Genomic DNA, 16698 nt, shown 5'->3' with positions numbered 1-16698 from the left:
AAAAGTAAGAAAATGAATTGATAACACCAACACCATTATTACGAATCTAAAAAATAAGATAATGAATTGACAACATCAACACCATTATTACGAATCTGAAAAGTAAGAAAATGAATTGACAACACCAAGACCATTATTACGAATCTAAAAAGTAAGATAATTAATTGACAACACCAACATCATTATTACGAATCTGAAAAGTAAGAAAATGAATTGACAACACCAACACCATTATTACGAATCTGAAAAGTAAGATAATTAATTGACAACATCAACCCATTATAATAGTATCCGATGTCAATAATGCCAAGTGCAGTAAAGTAGTATTCAATGTTAGTAACAAAAGGAGTAGCAAAAGAATCCAAAGTTATGATAAATATTATATTTGAGTTCTTAGCTACTCTAATTAAATATAATTTAAAGTTTTTTATAATTTTTTTATTATAATAACTTTTAAATCAAGATATATAAAAATTGATATTTTTTTATTAATTATAAGAATTTATATTAAATATATAATTATGAAAAAACTAGTGTGCATTAGACATGCACCTTTAATAATATAGAGAGAAATTGTATTCAAAATATTACTAAGTTATTAACCTTTTGCACAATAGTTGTGTATATTTGTTTACAAGAGATTTCTAACCCTATTATACATTTATATTATACATTTAGAAAGTCAAACATATTATGTATGTAATAATTATTGTTATTATTTAGAAATTCATGTTGGTCCTCTAAATTTGATCATTTTCTTATACATAATTTGCAACTTTATCTAAGTATTTCTTCTGTTATACTAGAGGATTTCACATGGCTACAAAGATGAAAGTTGCATTTGGATTGGCATGTCTCCTCGCATTTTTGCACTCTAAACGTGGAGATCTCGATTCATTTGTAATTCGCAATTTGTCTGCATGACATATAATGTTGGATGAGGTAGTTTTTTTTTGCATCTTTAATAACAATTTGTTCACTATACTTAATTTTTGTTCCTTTTTATTTGCAGAATTACAACCCAAAGTTGGTTGATTTCAGCATGATAACTAGTGGTTTTTTTACCAAATAAGCAAGTATATTCTATTAACCAACTTATGGATGCGTTGATTACTGGGACACAGACTTATTTCAAAACCACTTAACGTATTTAGTGTTGAGTTATGGAGCCTACACTTGTAATAAACTCTACATTATTAATTAGAGTTTTTTTGGATTTGTATTTAGTTTTGGGGCTTGGGCCTGACCAAGAGTTATTTAGGTTTATTACCTGAATGTTTACCTTATAAATATATAATTATTAAGGGTTTACAGGTGAAGACAAAATTCTAGAGAGATAAAGTGTGAGACAAAAAAATTGTATTTCTTCTTCATAGTGAAATCTAGTGGTGGCTGAAGTGAACGTAGCTTAATTTGAGTGAACCACTATAAATCTGAGTCTTTTTGTGTTTTTCTTTCTTGCATTTTTACAGATTGTTTCAAGCTTGTCGAATTTGTGAGATACAAATTCTAACAACTGGTATCAGAGCAGCTAGGCTAAGTTTGAGCATTGGAAATGATGGCAAGTGAGAATAATATAGGATATGGGATTGGAAGATTTGATGGGACAGATTATTCCTTCTAGAGAATGCAGATTGAAGATTATCTCTATGGAAAGAAACTTCATGTTCCTTTGAGTGAGAAACCAAAGAAGATGGACGAAGTTGAATGGAAACTCTTTATAGACAAGTTTTGGGGGTTGTCCGATTGACGCTAGCCAAGACGGTTGCTCACAATGTAGCAAAGGAGAAGAGCATCATGGGTCTAATGAAAGCTCTTTCTGATATGTATGAGAAACTATTCGCTAATAACAAGGTACACATAATGAAAATACTTTTTTACTTAAGAATGGTTGATGATGCTTCTGTCACTACTCATTTGAATGATTTCAATACAATTGTGAATCAATTGCTATTTGTTGAGATTGATTTTGGGGATGAAGTTAGTGCCCTGATTTTGTTAGCATCTCTACCAAATAGTTGGGAACCTATGATGGCAATAATTAGTAATTCAGTTGAAAATGCTAAACTGAAATTTGTTGAAATTAGAGATCGTATTCTTGCTAAAGAGGTTCGTAAAATTAATTCTGGTGAAATATTCAAATGTTCTGCTTTGAATGTATAAAACAGGGGTAGAGGTAATGATAGAAATTTCAATCGAGGTAAGAGTAGATCTATGTCAAGGAGCAGGAGGAGTCAGTCCAAGTCTGGGCGGACATTTGAGTGCTGGAATTGTGGTAAATAGGGTCATTTAAAGAGGAATTGCAAAGCACCGAAGAAAAAACGGTGATGATAAAAATGATGCAGCCAACATTGTTACAAAATCTGTCACTGATGCGTTACTTCTGTCTGTTGATAGCCCGATAGATTCATGGGTTTTGGACTTAAGAGCGTCTTTCCACACCACTGCTCATAAAGAATTAATGGAGAATTATGTGGTTAGAAACTGTGGGAAAGTATATCTTGCAGATGGTGAGCCACTGGATATGGCATGGGGTTCTGTTTGGAAGATTAATAAGGTGAGACGCATTCCAGGTTACATAGCTTGATGAAGAAGGTCACAATTTCATTTGTGGAAATAGTGCATGAAAGGTGACTAAAGAAACAATAATTGTTGCTCAAGGTCACAAAACTGGAACGTTATACACGACTTTAACTTGCAGAGAAACAGTTGTTGTTGTAGTTTATGACTCGAAGAGCAGTGAGCTGTGGCATTGCAAGTTGGGCCATATAAGCGAAAAAAGGATGAAAATTATTTTCAAGAATGGACAGATTCCATAACTAAAGTCTGTTGAATATCAGTTATGTGAAAACTGCATTCTTGGAAAACAGAAACGGGTGAGTTTCTTAAAGATTGGGAAGGAGCTCAAGAAAGAAAGGCTAGAGTTGGTACACACTGATGTGTGAGGACTTGCACATGTTTCTTCTATTGGTGAATCACAATACTACGTGACATTTATAGATGATTCGACAAGAAATGTATGGGTATATTTTATGAAGCACAAGTCTAGAGTATTTGTTATTTTCAAGAAATGGAAGACTTTAGTTGAAAATGAAATAAATCAGAAAGTTAAGTGCTTGAGATCCGACAACGGAGGTGAATATATCAATCAGATTTTAAAGAGTATTGTGCTGTGAATGGAATCAGTATGGTGAAGACTGTTCTCCGAACGCCTCAAGAGAATGGAGTAGTTGAACGAATGAATCGAACATTGAACGAGCGTGCTAAAGCATGAGATTGCATGCACGGTTACCTAAAACCTTCTAGTTATAAGCTATAAATATTGTTTTCTACTTGATAAACAAGGGACCCTATGTTCCTCTTCAATTCAGAATTCCTGAAGAAGCCTGGAGCAATAAAAAGGTAAACCTTTCTTATTTGAAAGTGTTTAGTTGTTTATCATATGTTCATATTAATGAATATGATAGGAGCAAGCTTGATCCAAAGTCTAATAAATGTTTTTTCATTGGTTATGGTGATATCGAGTTTGGTTATCGTTTCTGGGATAATCAAATTCGGAAGATCATTTGTAGCAAACATGTTATCTTTAATGAATAGGTTCTCTACAAAGATTATGTTAGGAAGACATCAGATGGTGATTACAAGTTGAAAGAGACTGATACAGTCAATTTGAGAGAATTTTCATATGAATATATACCGACTGTCAAAAAAGAACAATGTGTTGTTGAAGATGAAATCGTTGAGAACATAGCCCTTGAGGCAAATCAGCAAACACCGGTTATATAGTTGAGAAGATCATCAAGGAATCGAAAATTAGTCAAGAGCTGGTCTCCATCTCTAAACTATATATTGTTGACAGATAGAGGTGAACCTGAATGCTATGAGAAAGAAATACAATCTGATGAATCAGTTAAGTGAGAGTCTGCGATGAAAGATGAGATGGACTCTTTGACGTTGAATCAGACTTGGGAGGTCACTGAGCTATCAAAGGGAAAGAAAGCACTTCACAACAAATGGATCTTCATTATTAAAGAAGAACATGATAAAATCATGAGGTACAATGCAAGATTGGATGTGAAAGGATTTCAATAGAAAAAAGGTATTGACTACAATGATATCTTCTCTCTAGTAGTTAAATTGATGACAATTAGAACTATTTTGAGTTTGGTTCTGAAAGAAGACTTTCATCTTCAACAAATGGATGTCAAAACTGTTTTTCTTCATGGTGATTTAGATGAAGATATTTACATGCGATAACCAAAAGGATTTGAAATCAAAGTAAAAGATGAGTTTGTGTGTAAGCTTCAGAAGAGTCTGTATGGTTTGAAACAGGCTCCAAGGCAATGGTACAAGAAGTTCGATAGCTTCATGAAAAGTAACAATTTTTTAAGGTGTGAATCTGTTCATTGCTGCTATATCAAGAGGTTTGATAAATCGTACATTATTCTGCTTCTCTACGTTGATGACATGTTGATTGCTGGAGCAAGTTTGTATGAGATTAACAAACTCAAGAAAGAGTTGTCTGAAAAGTTTGTAATGAAGGATTTGGGTGCTGCTAAACAAATCCTTGGGATGATAATTTTTAGGAATGAATAATTTCCCAAGCTTTCACAAGAAGAATATGTGAAGAAAGTTCTTAGCAGGTTCAACTTGTATGATGCAAAACTATTTACTATCCCCTTAGCTAGTCACTTTAGACTATCTAAAGACCAGTCGTCTTCAATAGAGGAGGAGAAAAATTATATGGCCACTATTCCGTATGCCTCTGCCATTGATTGTATTATGTATGCGATGGTTTGCACAAGACCAGACATAGCACATGCAGTGGGAGTTGTTAGCAGATTCATGAGGAACCTAGGTAGACAACATTGGGAAGCAGTAAAGTGGATACTACGATACTTAAGAGGAAGTATGGGTCTTGCTTTGTGTTTTCAAAAGTCTAATATGGGTTTGAAAGTATATGTTGATGCTGACAATGGTGGTAATGTTGATAGTAGGGAGAGCACAACAGGGTACATTTATACTCTAAGAGGTACTGCAATCAGTTGGGTTTTAAAATTGTAAAAGATTGTTTCTCTTTCTAGTTGTGAGGCAGAGTATGTTGTTGTGACAGAGGCTACTAAGGAGATGATGTGGTTACAACCTTTTTTGCAAAGATTGGGTCAAGACTACGAGGGAAGTGTGTTACGATGCGACAATCAGAGTGTCATTCATTTGCCAAAGAATCATGTTTATCATGGAAGAACGAAGCATATACAAGTTCGTTATCATTTCATCCGGTCAGCTTTATAAGATGGAGTATTAGCTCTTGAGAAGATTCTCGGGAGTGAGAATCCAGCTAATATGTTGACGAAAGCTGTGACAAATGTGAAACTAAAGTTGTGTGCAATTTCAGTTGTTCTTCTTCGTTAAGACACTAGATAAAAAGTCACTACCGATCGAGAGATGATGAAGTTAGTCTCCAAGTGGGAGATTGTTGAGTTATGGAGCCTACACTTATAATAAACTCTACATTGTTAATTAGAGTTTTTTGGGTTTGTATTTGATTTTGGATTTGGGCCTGACCAAGAGTTATTTAGGTTTATTACCTGAATGTTTACCCTATAAATATGTGATTATTAAGGGTTTACAGGTGAAGACAGAATTCTAGAAAAATAAAGTGTGAGGCAAAAAAACTTTGTAATCCTTCTTCTTCTTTATAGTGAAATCTGGTGGTGGCTGAAGTGGACGTAGCTCAATTTGAGTGAACCACTATAAATCTGTATCTTTTTGTGTTCTTCTTTCTTACATTTGTACAAATCCTGGTCGGATTTGGGAGATACAAATCCTGACATTTATGTATTCTAATTTCTCTATGTTATCATTAAAATAGTTGTGGTCACGATTTTTATTTCATCATATATTCCTCAAGTTTCTCCAATCCTAGAGGTTAAGCTTGTATACTTCCATGTAGGTGCAAATTGTGGGTTAAACAAAATATGGCAATGTTTTTTATTTACTTATTTTGTCTACATGTAAAATATAGTAGGTGCTTTTATATATTTATATTTGAGAAATCCCATAAAATTTGACATTACCCTTTTAAATTTTAGATTATACCCTTAATGTCATTCTATTTTGTTAATCTTTCAAGTTGTAAAACTAATTCCTTATCTGATTCTAACCTGTCTTCCATTCTTTTTTACTGGTAATACATGCATGGCATTTGTAATCTCTTTCTTTCTGCCAAAAAACACTCAAAGACATCCATCCCATTATGAGATCACTTTTGAGAGAAATGTTAGGAATTTACAAGATTGTGGATTAATTTTGGTATAGAAGCTGTTTACAATCAGAAGAAAAAAAGAACTAGGATGCAACAATTAAGAATTGATAACATTGAAATCTCCGTCTATGAGTTTGAATGTGTTTGTAGTTGATTTTCTGAATTGATAAATTACAAGGCATATATGAAAACAAGGTGACATTGTTGTTTGAAGTTCAATGGTATATTATTTATCTTACATTTTCATTATATCCATTAGTTGTATTAAAGTTATGTGGTTTATATTCTTGATACTTATATTGCATTAAGTTTATGAAATTGGCATGATGTATCGTATCACATGGATCCTTTCATTATTCGTAATTTGGATGCAGCTCATATATTATTTAGATGAGGTCTTTATTTTATTTTTTTGTGATATTTTAAACATTGTTTTTATTTTTTTGTGATATCTTAAACAATATGATATTCAGGAATACAATCCAAAGTTAATTGATTTTGGCCTAATAACTGGTGGGATTTTTCCAAATCGACCAACGTATGCGGTTAAATCAAACTTGATCCAAAGTGTTTCCGGCTTATGACAGAAGTGGTATGCTTTTTTCTTATGTTTGAGAAAAAAATTGTACTTTTAACTAATTTTTTAAATCATTTGTTTTGTAGGCATTTGGACTAAAAAAGCGATGTATATTCCTTTTTGGTACTTCTTCTTTGCTTGATATCTAAAAGAAATATAATGGAGTCATTGTTTTCCTACTATGGATGGTCGCTTACTTCAAACGACATCAAGAAGATACTCGTGCACAAGAGTTTACAGAATGATTCAACATTTAATCATGTTGATAGGAAAATTGTTAAAAGATTGATTGTTCAATGTGTTCATACTAATCCATCTTGTAGGCCAAATATGTCCCAAGTTATAAAGGTTTTAGATAAACTAAACGTGGTTGAGAGATTACTTTATTAGCCCAGACGAGATCGATTTCTAAAGTGAACTATGTTAATCATTCCAACATGCCTAAATCACATTTAATCCAACATGTTTAAATCACGTTTAATTTCTGGAATTAATGATTTTCTATGTTTATGATAAATATTATGTTGAAGTGTTTAATTACTCAATATAAACTTAATTTTATATTTTTAATTAAATATAATTTAAAGTTTTCTATAATTATTTTTATTATAGTAACTTTTAAATTAATTGATTTTGATACATTTATAAAATTGATATTTTATTTTTTAATTATTTTTAATAATAGTTTTTAAAATAAAACAATAAATATAAAAATATAATACAAAATCCATTAGAATAAATTAGAAAAAATATATGAAAATTAAATTAAAGTTTATAACTAAATAATTAAAAATAATTATTTTTAAAAAATCATATTTTTACTACCTAATTTATATTTTTCCAATTTCACATATTAAAAAATCATTTTACTAGTTCAAAAATATATATTAAAAAAATGTGTAAAAATTAAAATTTTACATACCCAATCTATAAATTTATAAATAATTATTTGAAATAAATAAATTTAAAATAATTAAAACCAAGCCAAAACATAAAATAAAAATTAATTGAATTAATTATTATGCTGATTATTGTGCTGATTAAATCTTAATTAATTAAGAATAACATTGAAGAAAAATATATAAAATAATTTGGGATAAATGTTATGCTCATTTTATCTCAAATTAATTTTAGAAAAAAAATAAAGCCATTAAAATAAATAATTTAAGATAATTGGTGTATCCATTTTATCCCAAATAAATTATTTATTAAATTTAAAATAAAAAAAAATTGATAAAATATATGTCATATTTATTTTAAATATTTTTTTATATGTACGTACCCCTAGGATTTATCTCTCGTCCCATAGCTTAGCGCGGACCGCAGTGAGGCGAACGCGTGACAATATGAAGGAATATCGAATTGTGACTCGAGGTTCGATGCGTTTCAACATTGGTTTGAATGTTAGATATCTTTTAAAATGAAATATTTAATTTTCAAAATATTTTGAAAATACCTAGAAAGGTAAGAAATTAATTATATAAAAATAATTAATATTTTGTTCAAATTTTAATAAGTTGGGAGCTAAATAACAATTTAGCCAGACCCTAGTTTAAATTAATTAAACATAACTAATTTAAAATGTTATTTATTTGAAAATTAGAGTCGCCAAATGATTTTATGAAAAGATGATGAGGAAGAAGAAGCGGTTTTTTCCACTTATATGTGTCGACATGAGTCTATTTTGAAAATGATGAATTGCTTATCCTACGTTGACTTGGAACAGGAAAATAGTTTAATAGTAAATTTGATCATCCTTCCGAGACAAACACATTCGGTTTAGGGTACAAACTAACGTAACTAGACCAACCCAAATTCTTACATCAAAGCGAATCTAGTGAACCCATCATTTTCATCAGGTAAAATAAAAAACGATGCTCTAGGTAGAGGTTCAAAGAGACTAAGCCAAGTAAAAATAAATTGTCTAGCCCAAGAACTAAGAAGGCATGGAGTAGCCCAAGATGAAAGGGGGTTGACTTTGTGTTTAGTGTACCGAATACAAGAAAGAAAGTAAAATCAAAATCCCTTCCTCAGGTCCTTCATTCGTAAAAGAGAGCTTCCCGTAGCCCGTAGGGTTTCCATCACGGTGAAGTGAGTCCAACAGGCTTCACTCTTATCTTATTGATGGATACAAGAACAAATAAGTAAGACACCGACCTTACACTTACTGAACTTCTGATAAGGAGGAAAGACAAAAGAAGTGACACCATTCGTAAATGAGAGCTTCCCGTAGGGTTTCCATCACTATGAAGTGAGTTGGACGGACTTCACTCTGATCTTATTGATGGATGTGAGTAAGAACAAAGAAGTATGACACCGATCTTACTCTTACTGAACTTCTGATAAGGAGGAAGACAAAAGAAGCGATACCAGATCGCCTTTCATATCGATATTACTTCAATTCTTCTTAGTGGGGAAGAGAAGATCAATCATCCAAGTATAGTATCGAATATAATTTCCTATTGATACACATACACGAAAATAATTTCTACTAGGGTTACAGAAAGTCTGTCAAACTTCACTTAAGAAGAAATTCGATGTAAGCAAGATTGTCAGAAGATGATGATAAGTATTTTTTTTTCAGTGTTGCTTAGATAATAGGTGAAGAGCCCGGTCAAGTTGACCTTATTGTCAAATAACATTTGTCATGAGATTTTTCAGCGTTGCTTACAAATAATCGATTAAGGATAGTTTTAATTGTCACTTGAAAACTTTGATAAATATTTTTCTGATACCGTTTAATTGTTCATTCGGTTTACTCTTCTACTTCAATATTCATCATTTATAAATTGTTTATACAATTTTACATCTAGATCATAAACTATTTATTTTGATTGGATAGATGTTATATTATATTGTTTACTAATTAATTAACTAAGGATTGACAGAGTACCATTAGGTAATGAAGTACGTTCTTAACCAAAAAAAAAAAAAAATCTTGATTTCTATTTTACTATCGGACTCGTTATCGACGACTATCTCTATTTCTATTCTGGTTTCTGATTTTTCAGGTAACACATTACTCAATTAAATACATAATATAAGATTGTAGAAATTTAAAAAGAATAAACATACTTTTAAGATGTTGAAGAAAATAAAGGGACATAATGCATAATTACTTAGCTACATACTATTTTAATAGATGTTGAAGAAAATATTAAACTTATTATTATTATAGTTGAATAAAAAAATTAGAATGAAGGTTAAAAAAAATTAAAATGTAAGATTGAAGATGAAGAGTGAGGAGAAAAATAACATTTAACCAACCATTTACCTTTAATAATAACTCTTGTTTATTCTGCGGGTAGACAAGAGATATATTTATTGTGATGTTTAATATGAAAGTTCACATTAAGACCTAATAAAAAAAATATTTTATTTTAAATATTAATATTAATATAATTGTGTATTAAATTTTAGGTTTGAGTTTAAATCCTCGTACCCTTTACCTCGAACTCGATTTGGTACCTTCTTTCCTCCCCATGCACGAACTCGAATTTGACCCTCCATCGAGTGTCGACGAATATCGAATATAACGGTACCCAGTACTATCTCTATATCTGACTAACAATTAAATTTATTATGAATTAATTTCTTATAAAAAATATTAAAAAAAAAATATGACCATTTTATTTATACATGTGAAGGAAACATGAGAAAGTCGTAAAAGGGAACTTCTGACACAAAAAAAAAATACAAAAAATTAAGGAAAATAAATTTGTAGTACTTACTTTTTAATATTATTTATATGCAAGAGAGTGGGCTTTGTTACTTTATTTTTACGGCCCAACCTCTGAAACCCTTAAAAATAAATAAATTAAAAAAATAGATTAAAACGTCTGGTCTCTTATTAGTAAAAAGAAATAAAAAATTAAAAAATTAAAACGTTTATCATCTTAAGATTTACGAGTACCATTCTCAAAACCCTATTCTCTGTTTCTCAATATCAGTCGCCTCTTATAGTTTCATCATCTCTCTTGATTACCAGTTGTTCAGTTCAGTCATCTTCTTTACTGAGATATGGATAACGATGGAGCTTCTGATGAACCATCAAGGCGTGTTCATGTACGCTTCGTCACCAAACTTAAGGCTCCGTTCAAAGTTCCGAGCACCTCTATTGCTATTCCATCCAACCTTACCAGAATGGGTCTCTCAGCCATCGTCAACAACCTTCTTCAAGCTGGTAGGTACCCAAGTGTTTTCTACAAAGAAATGGGTTTTCTTTAGCAATTTTATTTTGAATTTATTGAGGAATCAATTATTTTTGAACTCAAAGGTACAAGCTTGTAAAGAAATGCTGAGTGGGTAATTGAACATAGATCACCTACTGTAATAATTAAGAAAAGAAAAAAGGAAGATGATTGAACATTAATCTGCTAGTAATTAGTATTTTGTTCTTTATTCTTATGAACTAACTATGTTTCTTGTTCCTCAACTCCAGTTAATGATGATTGGCAACTCGAGCCCTTCGATTTTCTTATTGGGGGAGAGCTAATTCGGATGTCACTTGAAGAGTTTCTAGTTGCCAAGGGTATCTCTGCGGTAATTCTTCATTCTAAGTGTGTTTCAGTCATTTTTAGCTTAGACAATTAATGGTACTGTATGTAGGTTGAGTTTATGTAATTTGAAGTGTCTGTAATTATTTCCATTTCTTTGAAGCACCTGAACCACCCATGACTATAGTATTGAATCCATTATGTTGTCAATTGCAGCACAAGAATAGAATAGGAGTGCAAAGACACTCATAGGGCAGGGAAATAATGTTTATTCATGTCTGAGATACATCTACCAGTCTTCAAACAAGCTCTTTTGTCTTACAGGAGAAAGTTTTAGAAATTGAATATGGAAAGGCTGCAATCCCAAGAAGAGAGGAAGAACCTTCTTTACATGATGATTGGGTCAGTGCTATTGATGGTTCCAATCCTGGGTAAGCTAGTTATGCTGCTCAAACTTATGTAAATTCACTTTATTTTCGACGATGTTTCCTCTCAAATAACAACAAACTGTTGAACTTTGTTGTATTCAGGAATCTGACATTTGTGTCATTAGAATACTGTTATCTGGGTGCAGAATAGTTTTATGCACATGCTTCTTCTATTTGTAGTTGAATGGTGAATAACGGGCTTGGTTTTATTTGATGATTTTCTATAGCAATCCTTTCATGTATATTTGTTAGGGTGTGCATGTAGAAATTTGGTACTTGTATATTGAAGTCCTACTAATTAGTTCCAGAGGATTTATGTGAAGTCCTTTGTTTTCTATGATCTCAAAGAATTTTTCGTCTTAATTCTTTGGTCTGAAAATCTAGAGTTGTATCAACTGTTTTCTTGAAGCCTGTTGTCATGAATAGTTGGAACATAATATTTTCGCAAGTTTCTATTGCTGGCCACATCAGATATTGAATTAAGAAACAATTTGTACTGTTAGTCAATTGGTTATTGCAATACTCTCCCCTTTTCTTCCTTTGTAACCCTTTCCTGGATGTTTTTTATGCTACACATTATAATAGCTTCAAGTATTGTGTTTTTTCAAACTTTGTTCTTCTATCACACAGGTTCATCGTGACAGGATGCTATGACAATTTAGGAAGGTAAAAGCTAAAACTTAGAATGTAGGCAATTTTGTCTACAATGAAATATACGATGTTTGAAGAATAATAAACCTATTAATTGCATCACCTTGTGCAGGGTGTGGAAGGGTGCTGATCTGTGTTCGCATATATTAGAGGGACATGGAGATCCGATTACTTCCATAACTATTGTTAATCAGAAAGGTAGAAAAAAATCTATAGTCGTGTTTTTTTTTTTGAGAAAATATCTGTAGATGTGTTTAATACAAGTACAATGTTCTAGTTTCAACCCTCAATGCCATTTTTTTGGTGAAAATATCTGTGGATGTGTTTAGTACAATACAATACAATGTTCTAGTTATTTGGAGGGGCCAAGCATTGAGGCCATGTGTCATTTCTGATCCAAGTTATACACCCAGGACCCATACCACCTGAAAATCTTATGGATAATTTTAAATGGTTGTTTAAGTTGGGTAAAATTTTGGGTTTACCAAAAAATGCCCTAGGCTGACTACATTTTGTTTTTTTGGTGAAAACAGTTCTCCTCAAACTCAACTTAACCAACTTTGATTTCTTTGTGACATGGTTCTTTTTAATTCTTACTTTTTGGGTAATGCATTGGGCAGGTTTGTCAAGTTCCAACCATACAACATTTGCTACTGCTTCAAAAGATAAAACAGTTAGACTGTGGAAGGTATCAAGAGCACAGCCTAGATTTCATGCTTATCTAGAATGCACCCAGTTTTAACAGCATATACTATTTTTTTAAAGTTTGATGTAGAGGATTCCACTGAACAATCTACAAAGATTCGAGCTTACAAGATTTTATCTGGACATACTGCATCTATTCAAAGTGTTGCAGCACAGCCTTCTGGAGATAGGGTCAGAAAATCTCTTATCGACATACTGGAAACCATTAAAGAGATATTTCACACTGTTTTAATCATGTGTTTGCAGATTTGTTCTGGTTCTTGGGATTGTAGCATCAAATTGTGGCGAACAGATCAACTTGATGCAGGAAGTGATCAAGTATCTACCAAGAAGAGAAAAACAGGAGTTGATGATGTAGAAGTTCAAACAGAGGTAGTATATTCCTGGGAATATAAATATCACTTAAAACTCGATGATTTTCTTGTTGAAAATATTATATTTATCCTATTTTATTGTGACAGAATGACAGGTGTTATGACATGGAGTTTAAAAGTTAATAGTCTTATAGGCCTCGTTTAAGGAAACTTATTTGGATTTAATTCAAATAGTCCCTTATTTCACCGTCATTCAAATCATCGACCAAAATACATTTCTTATTGTTTATATATTTTTTTTTTAAATATAAAATGACCTAAATATGCATTTTCAACTACATTTAAAGGGCATATGGACAACAATACACACCAAAAAAATCCCATAAGTATATTTTTCCATTATGATAAGCTTGAGTGTGATTTCTTTCTTCAAGTGTCTAACTTGCTTTAACTGTTATGTTGATTTTCTTTTGTATAAGGGGGAAGCTAGTTCCACCCTTGTGGGTCACACTCAGTGTGTGTCTTCTGTTTCCTGGCCAGAACATAACACCATTTATTCTGCATCATGGGATCATTCCATTAGAAAGTGGGATATTGAAAGAGAGGAGGCTACAGATGAAAGGGTATGTAACCTTTGTCACACTTTCTTATAATTATCGTGATTCTCAACTTTTCAAAGTCAACCAACTCTACCTACCCACTTGTTATTATTTTTTGTATATTTATTATCCTTGTTTTCTATCAGTATACTGGAAAAGTTGTCAACTGTCTTGATGTTGGAGGAGAAAGCTCTGCTCTCGTCGCAACTGGGAGCTCTGACTCAGTTCTCCGTGTATGGGATCCTCGCAAGCCAGGTTTTTCCCTTGCTCTTATATATAGCAACTTCATTTGGGCTATGTTTGGATGGGTATGATTGGAATTGAAATTGTAACTATGATTCTCATCCCAATTCTGTATGAATTGAATTACTATGTTTGTAGAAGTAGTAGAACTGTAATTCTAAAGTGGGAAGGAAGAAATTTAAACCTAAAAATTATGTACATTTCAATTTAATGGAATTATAATTCCAAATTCCAGTTACATCCTAACCAAACATGGACTTATTAACTACTCATAATATCCATCTGCTTCATATATTTATGTATAGGTACTACGGCTCCTATTTTCCAGTTTTCATCACATGGTTCCTGGATCTCGTCTTGCAAATGGCACAAGACATCATGGTTTCATCTGGCTTCTGCATCTTATGATGGAAAAGTTATGCTGTGGGATTTAAGAACTGCGGTAATGTGGTCAATAGTATTATCTATTCTATACTATGTTCTTCAAAAAAAAAATAGAAAGGAAGATTTGTTGATTTCTTAATTTCACCTTTGCAGTGGCCACTGGCAATTATTGGTTCCCACAATGACAAGGTATCTTAATGTTTCATTCTTTATTAAGTTTATATAGAGATTGCCTTGTGAGCTGAAAAGAGATCACCCTCAAATTTTGTGCCCAATTTAAAATTTCAGGTGTTATGCGTGGATTGGTGGAAAGACGATAGCATCGTAAGTGGAGGTGCAGACTCAAAACTCTGCATTTCTTCGGGCATTTCTGTTTAGTAACAAAGAGGTAGACTTTTTGCTGTATTAATTTCAATCTTTTCATCCAAAATGTATGAAAACTATAATGTGGTCGACTTGATTATAATGCTTCTTCTGTTTTCTGCCAATGCTTTTGTTTTATCTGCAGCAATGAATGATTATGGGGTGATGAAAATCTCAGGCAAAACAAGTTTGGCAGTAGAGTTTTTGTGGCTTTTAAACCAATTTTGAGATGTTAATTAGTAATTTAGCTGAGCTTTTAGGTTAATTTTTCCCCAGGACCATAAATTTGTTGTACAATTGTGATTCTATCCAATGGTGTAATGCATTGATCCAAACCTCAAGTTTTTGAGTCTTAGATGAACCTTGTATGTTGAAGGTGATGTGGTGGGTCTATGTTCAGTGGATGAAGATTGAAGCTACTTTGGGGGTTATTTCTAATATTGAAAATTTGTTAATTTTATGCATTTTGCTTTCCCATGAATTGTAATTTTTTTTCAGTTTATTTGGTCATCTCTTGAACCACATAATACATATTATTTGCATATTACAATATCACCATTTACATAATGTCCTTTCCCAAGAATTGGAATTGTGGTGTAATTTTTATTTCTTATTTGTAATAAATTATTTAAGATTAAAAATTAAAATTGGAATTTTAAATTAAGGTGATTTTATAATTTTTGATTCTACTTATTATAAATAAAATTTTAATATATATATATATATATAATTTTTTTTTCCAACAAAATATCTTATTATATAACAATTTACTATGATTTTTTAAATATAGGGACTTAACATGTTAAATTAATATGTATTTAAATTATTTCTATTATATTTTTTTTCTATCATAGAAATTGAGTATTAATTATTATGGAATTAAATTAAAATTAAATTAAAATTAAAATTTTAATGTTAATTCGTCTTTCAAATGCATTTTATCATCAATATAATTACAACACCTTAGAACTAATTTATATATCATTAATCATTTTATAATTAATTGTTAATTAAACTTGGCTAATTGTAGTTATTTAGTGTACAGTAGAATTAATTTAGATCATATATTTTTTTTTTTTGTAATTATATCATTTGTATTTATTAAGTTCATATATATATATACATGCAAACCTTAATTACATTCATATTATATTTGGGAGGAAAAAAACAATCAACCATGGAAGTATTTTTAAAAAATGGTCAATCATCTATGGAAATATTTTTAAAAAATTGTTACTAATTAATGTGTTTCAAAATTAGTCAGATTAAATATATTTATGATATATTATATAAATAAAAATATGTTATTTGAAATATAGTGGAATAACGAGCTAATTAATCCCTTCTTTTTGCCATTGGATTTCTCAATCAAATTCGTCCGTAACACTCATAATGATCAACTTTTCAAAGATCCCACTATAGAAATATGCCTACGAATTTTTGTCCGTCCTCATTAACCTTGTCTTTGTTTTTTTAGCAGGTTTATTTTTGATTACCCTTCCCTTGTTTATGTCTCGGATTGGAACAAATGTTGAATCTACTTTTCCTTGAACGGCTTTTTGCTTATCACTTCGGTCAATTAGTAATTGTTTTTCTATGGACTTCCCAATCTGACATTTTAGTCCACTCAACTATCTCATTGATTTATTTTTATTATTCTACATTAAACATAA

The 16698-nt window shown here is 31.2% G+C and overlaps 1 protein-coding gene across 1 annotated transcript; it reads left to right on the top strand.

Annotated features, from left to right (window-relative positions):
* The first annotated feature begins 10738 nt into the window (after positions 1-10738).
* On the top strand, positions 10739-15538 carry LOC124940410 (ribosome biogenesis protein WDR12 homolog). Its single transcript, XM_047480927.1, has 14 exons — positions 10739-11025; positions 11284-11384; positions 11663-11769; positions 12397-12432; positions 12530-12615; positions 13038-13105; positions 13183-13293; positions 13369-13494; positions 13916-14059; positions 14182-14290; positions 14584-14720; positions 14816-14851; positions 14951-15050; positions 15171-15538. Exons 1-13 carry the CDS (start codon positions 10863-10865, stop codon positions 15038-15040), a joined length of 1314 nt encoding a protein of 437 aa, XP_047336883.1. The 5' UTR covers positions 10739-10862; the 3' UTR covers positions 15041-15050; positions 15171-15538.
* Positions 15539-16698: the final 1160 nt, after the last annotated feature.

This window comes from Impatiens glandulifera, chromosome 5, assembly GCF_907164915.1.
Source record: "Impatiens glandulifera chromosome 5, dImpGla2.1, whole genome shotgun sequence".
NCBI classification, from domain to species: domain Eukaryota; kingdom Viridiplantae; phylum Streptophyta; class Magnoliopsida; order Ericales; family Balsaminaceae; genus Impatiens; species Impatiens glandulifera.
This window is presented reverse-complemented; position numbering and strand designations above follow the sequence as displayed.

Excerpts from the sequence above, each read along its gene's own strand:
- LOC124940410 (XM_047480927.1), top strand. The coding sequence starts at position 10,863 with ATGGATAACGATGGAGCTTCTGATGAACCATCAAGGCGTGTTCATGTA. Across the intron at positions 11,385-11,662 it reads TTGCCAAGGGTATCTCTGCG|GAGAAAGTTTTAGAAATTGA; the intron begins GTAATTCTTCAT and ends TTTGTCTTACAG. Across the intron at positions 12,616-13,037 it reads AACTATTGTTAATCAGAAAG|GTTTGTCAAGTTCCAACCAT; the intron begins GTAGAAAAAAAT and ends TGCATTGGGCAG.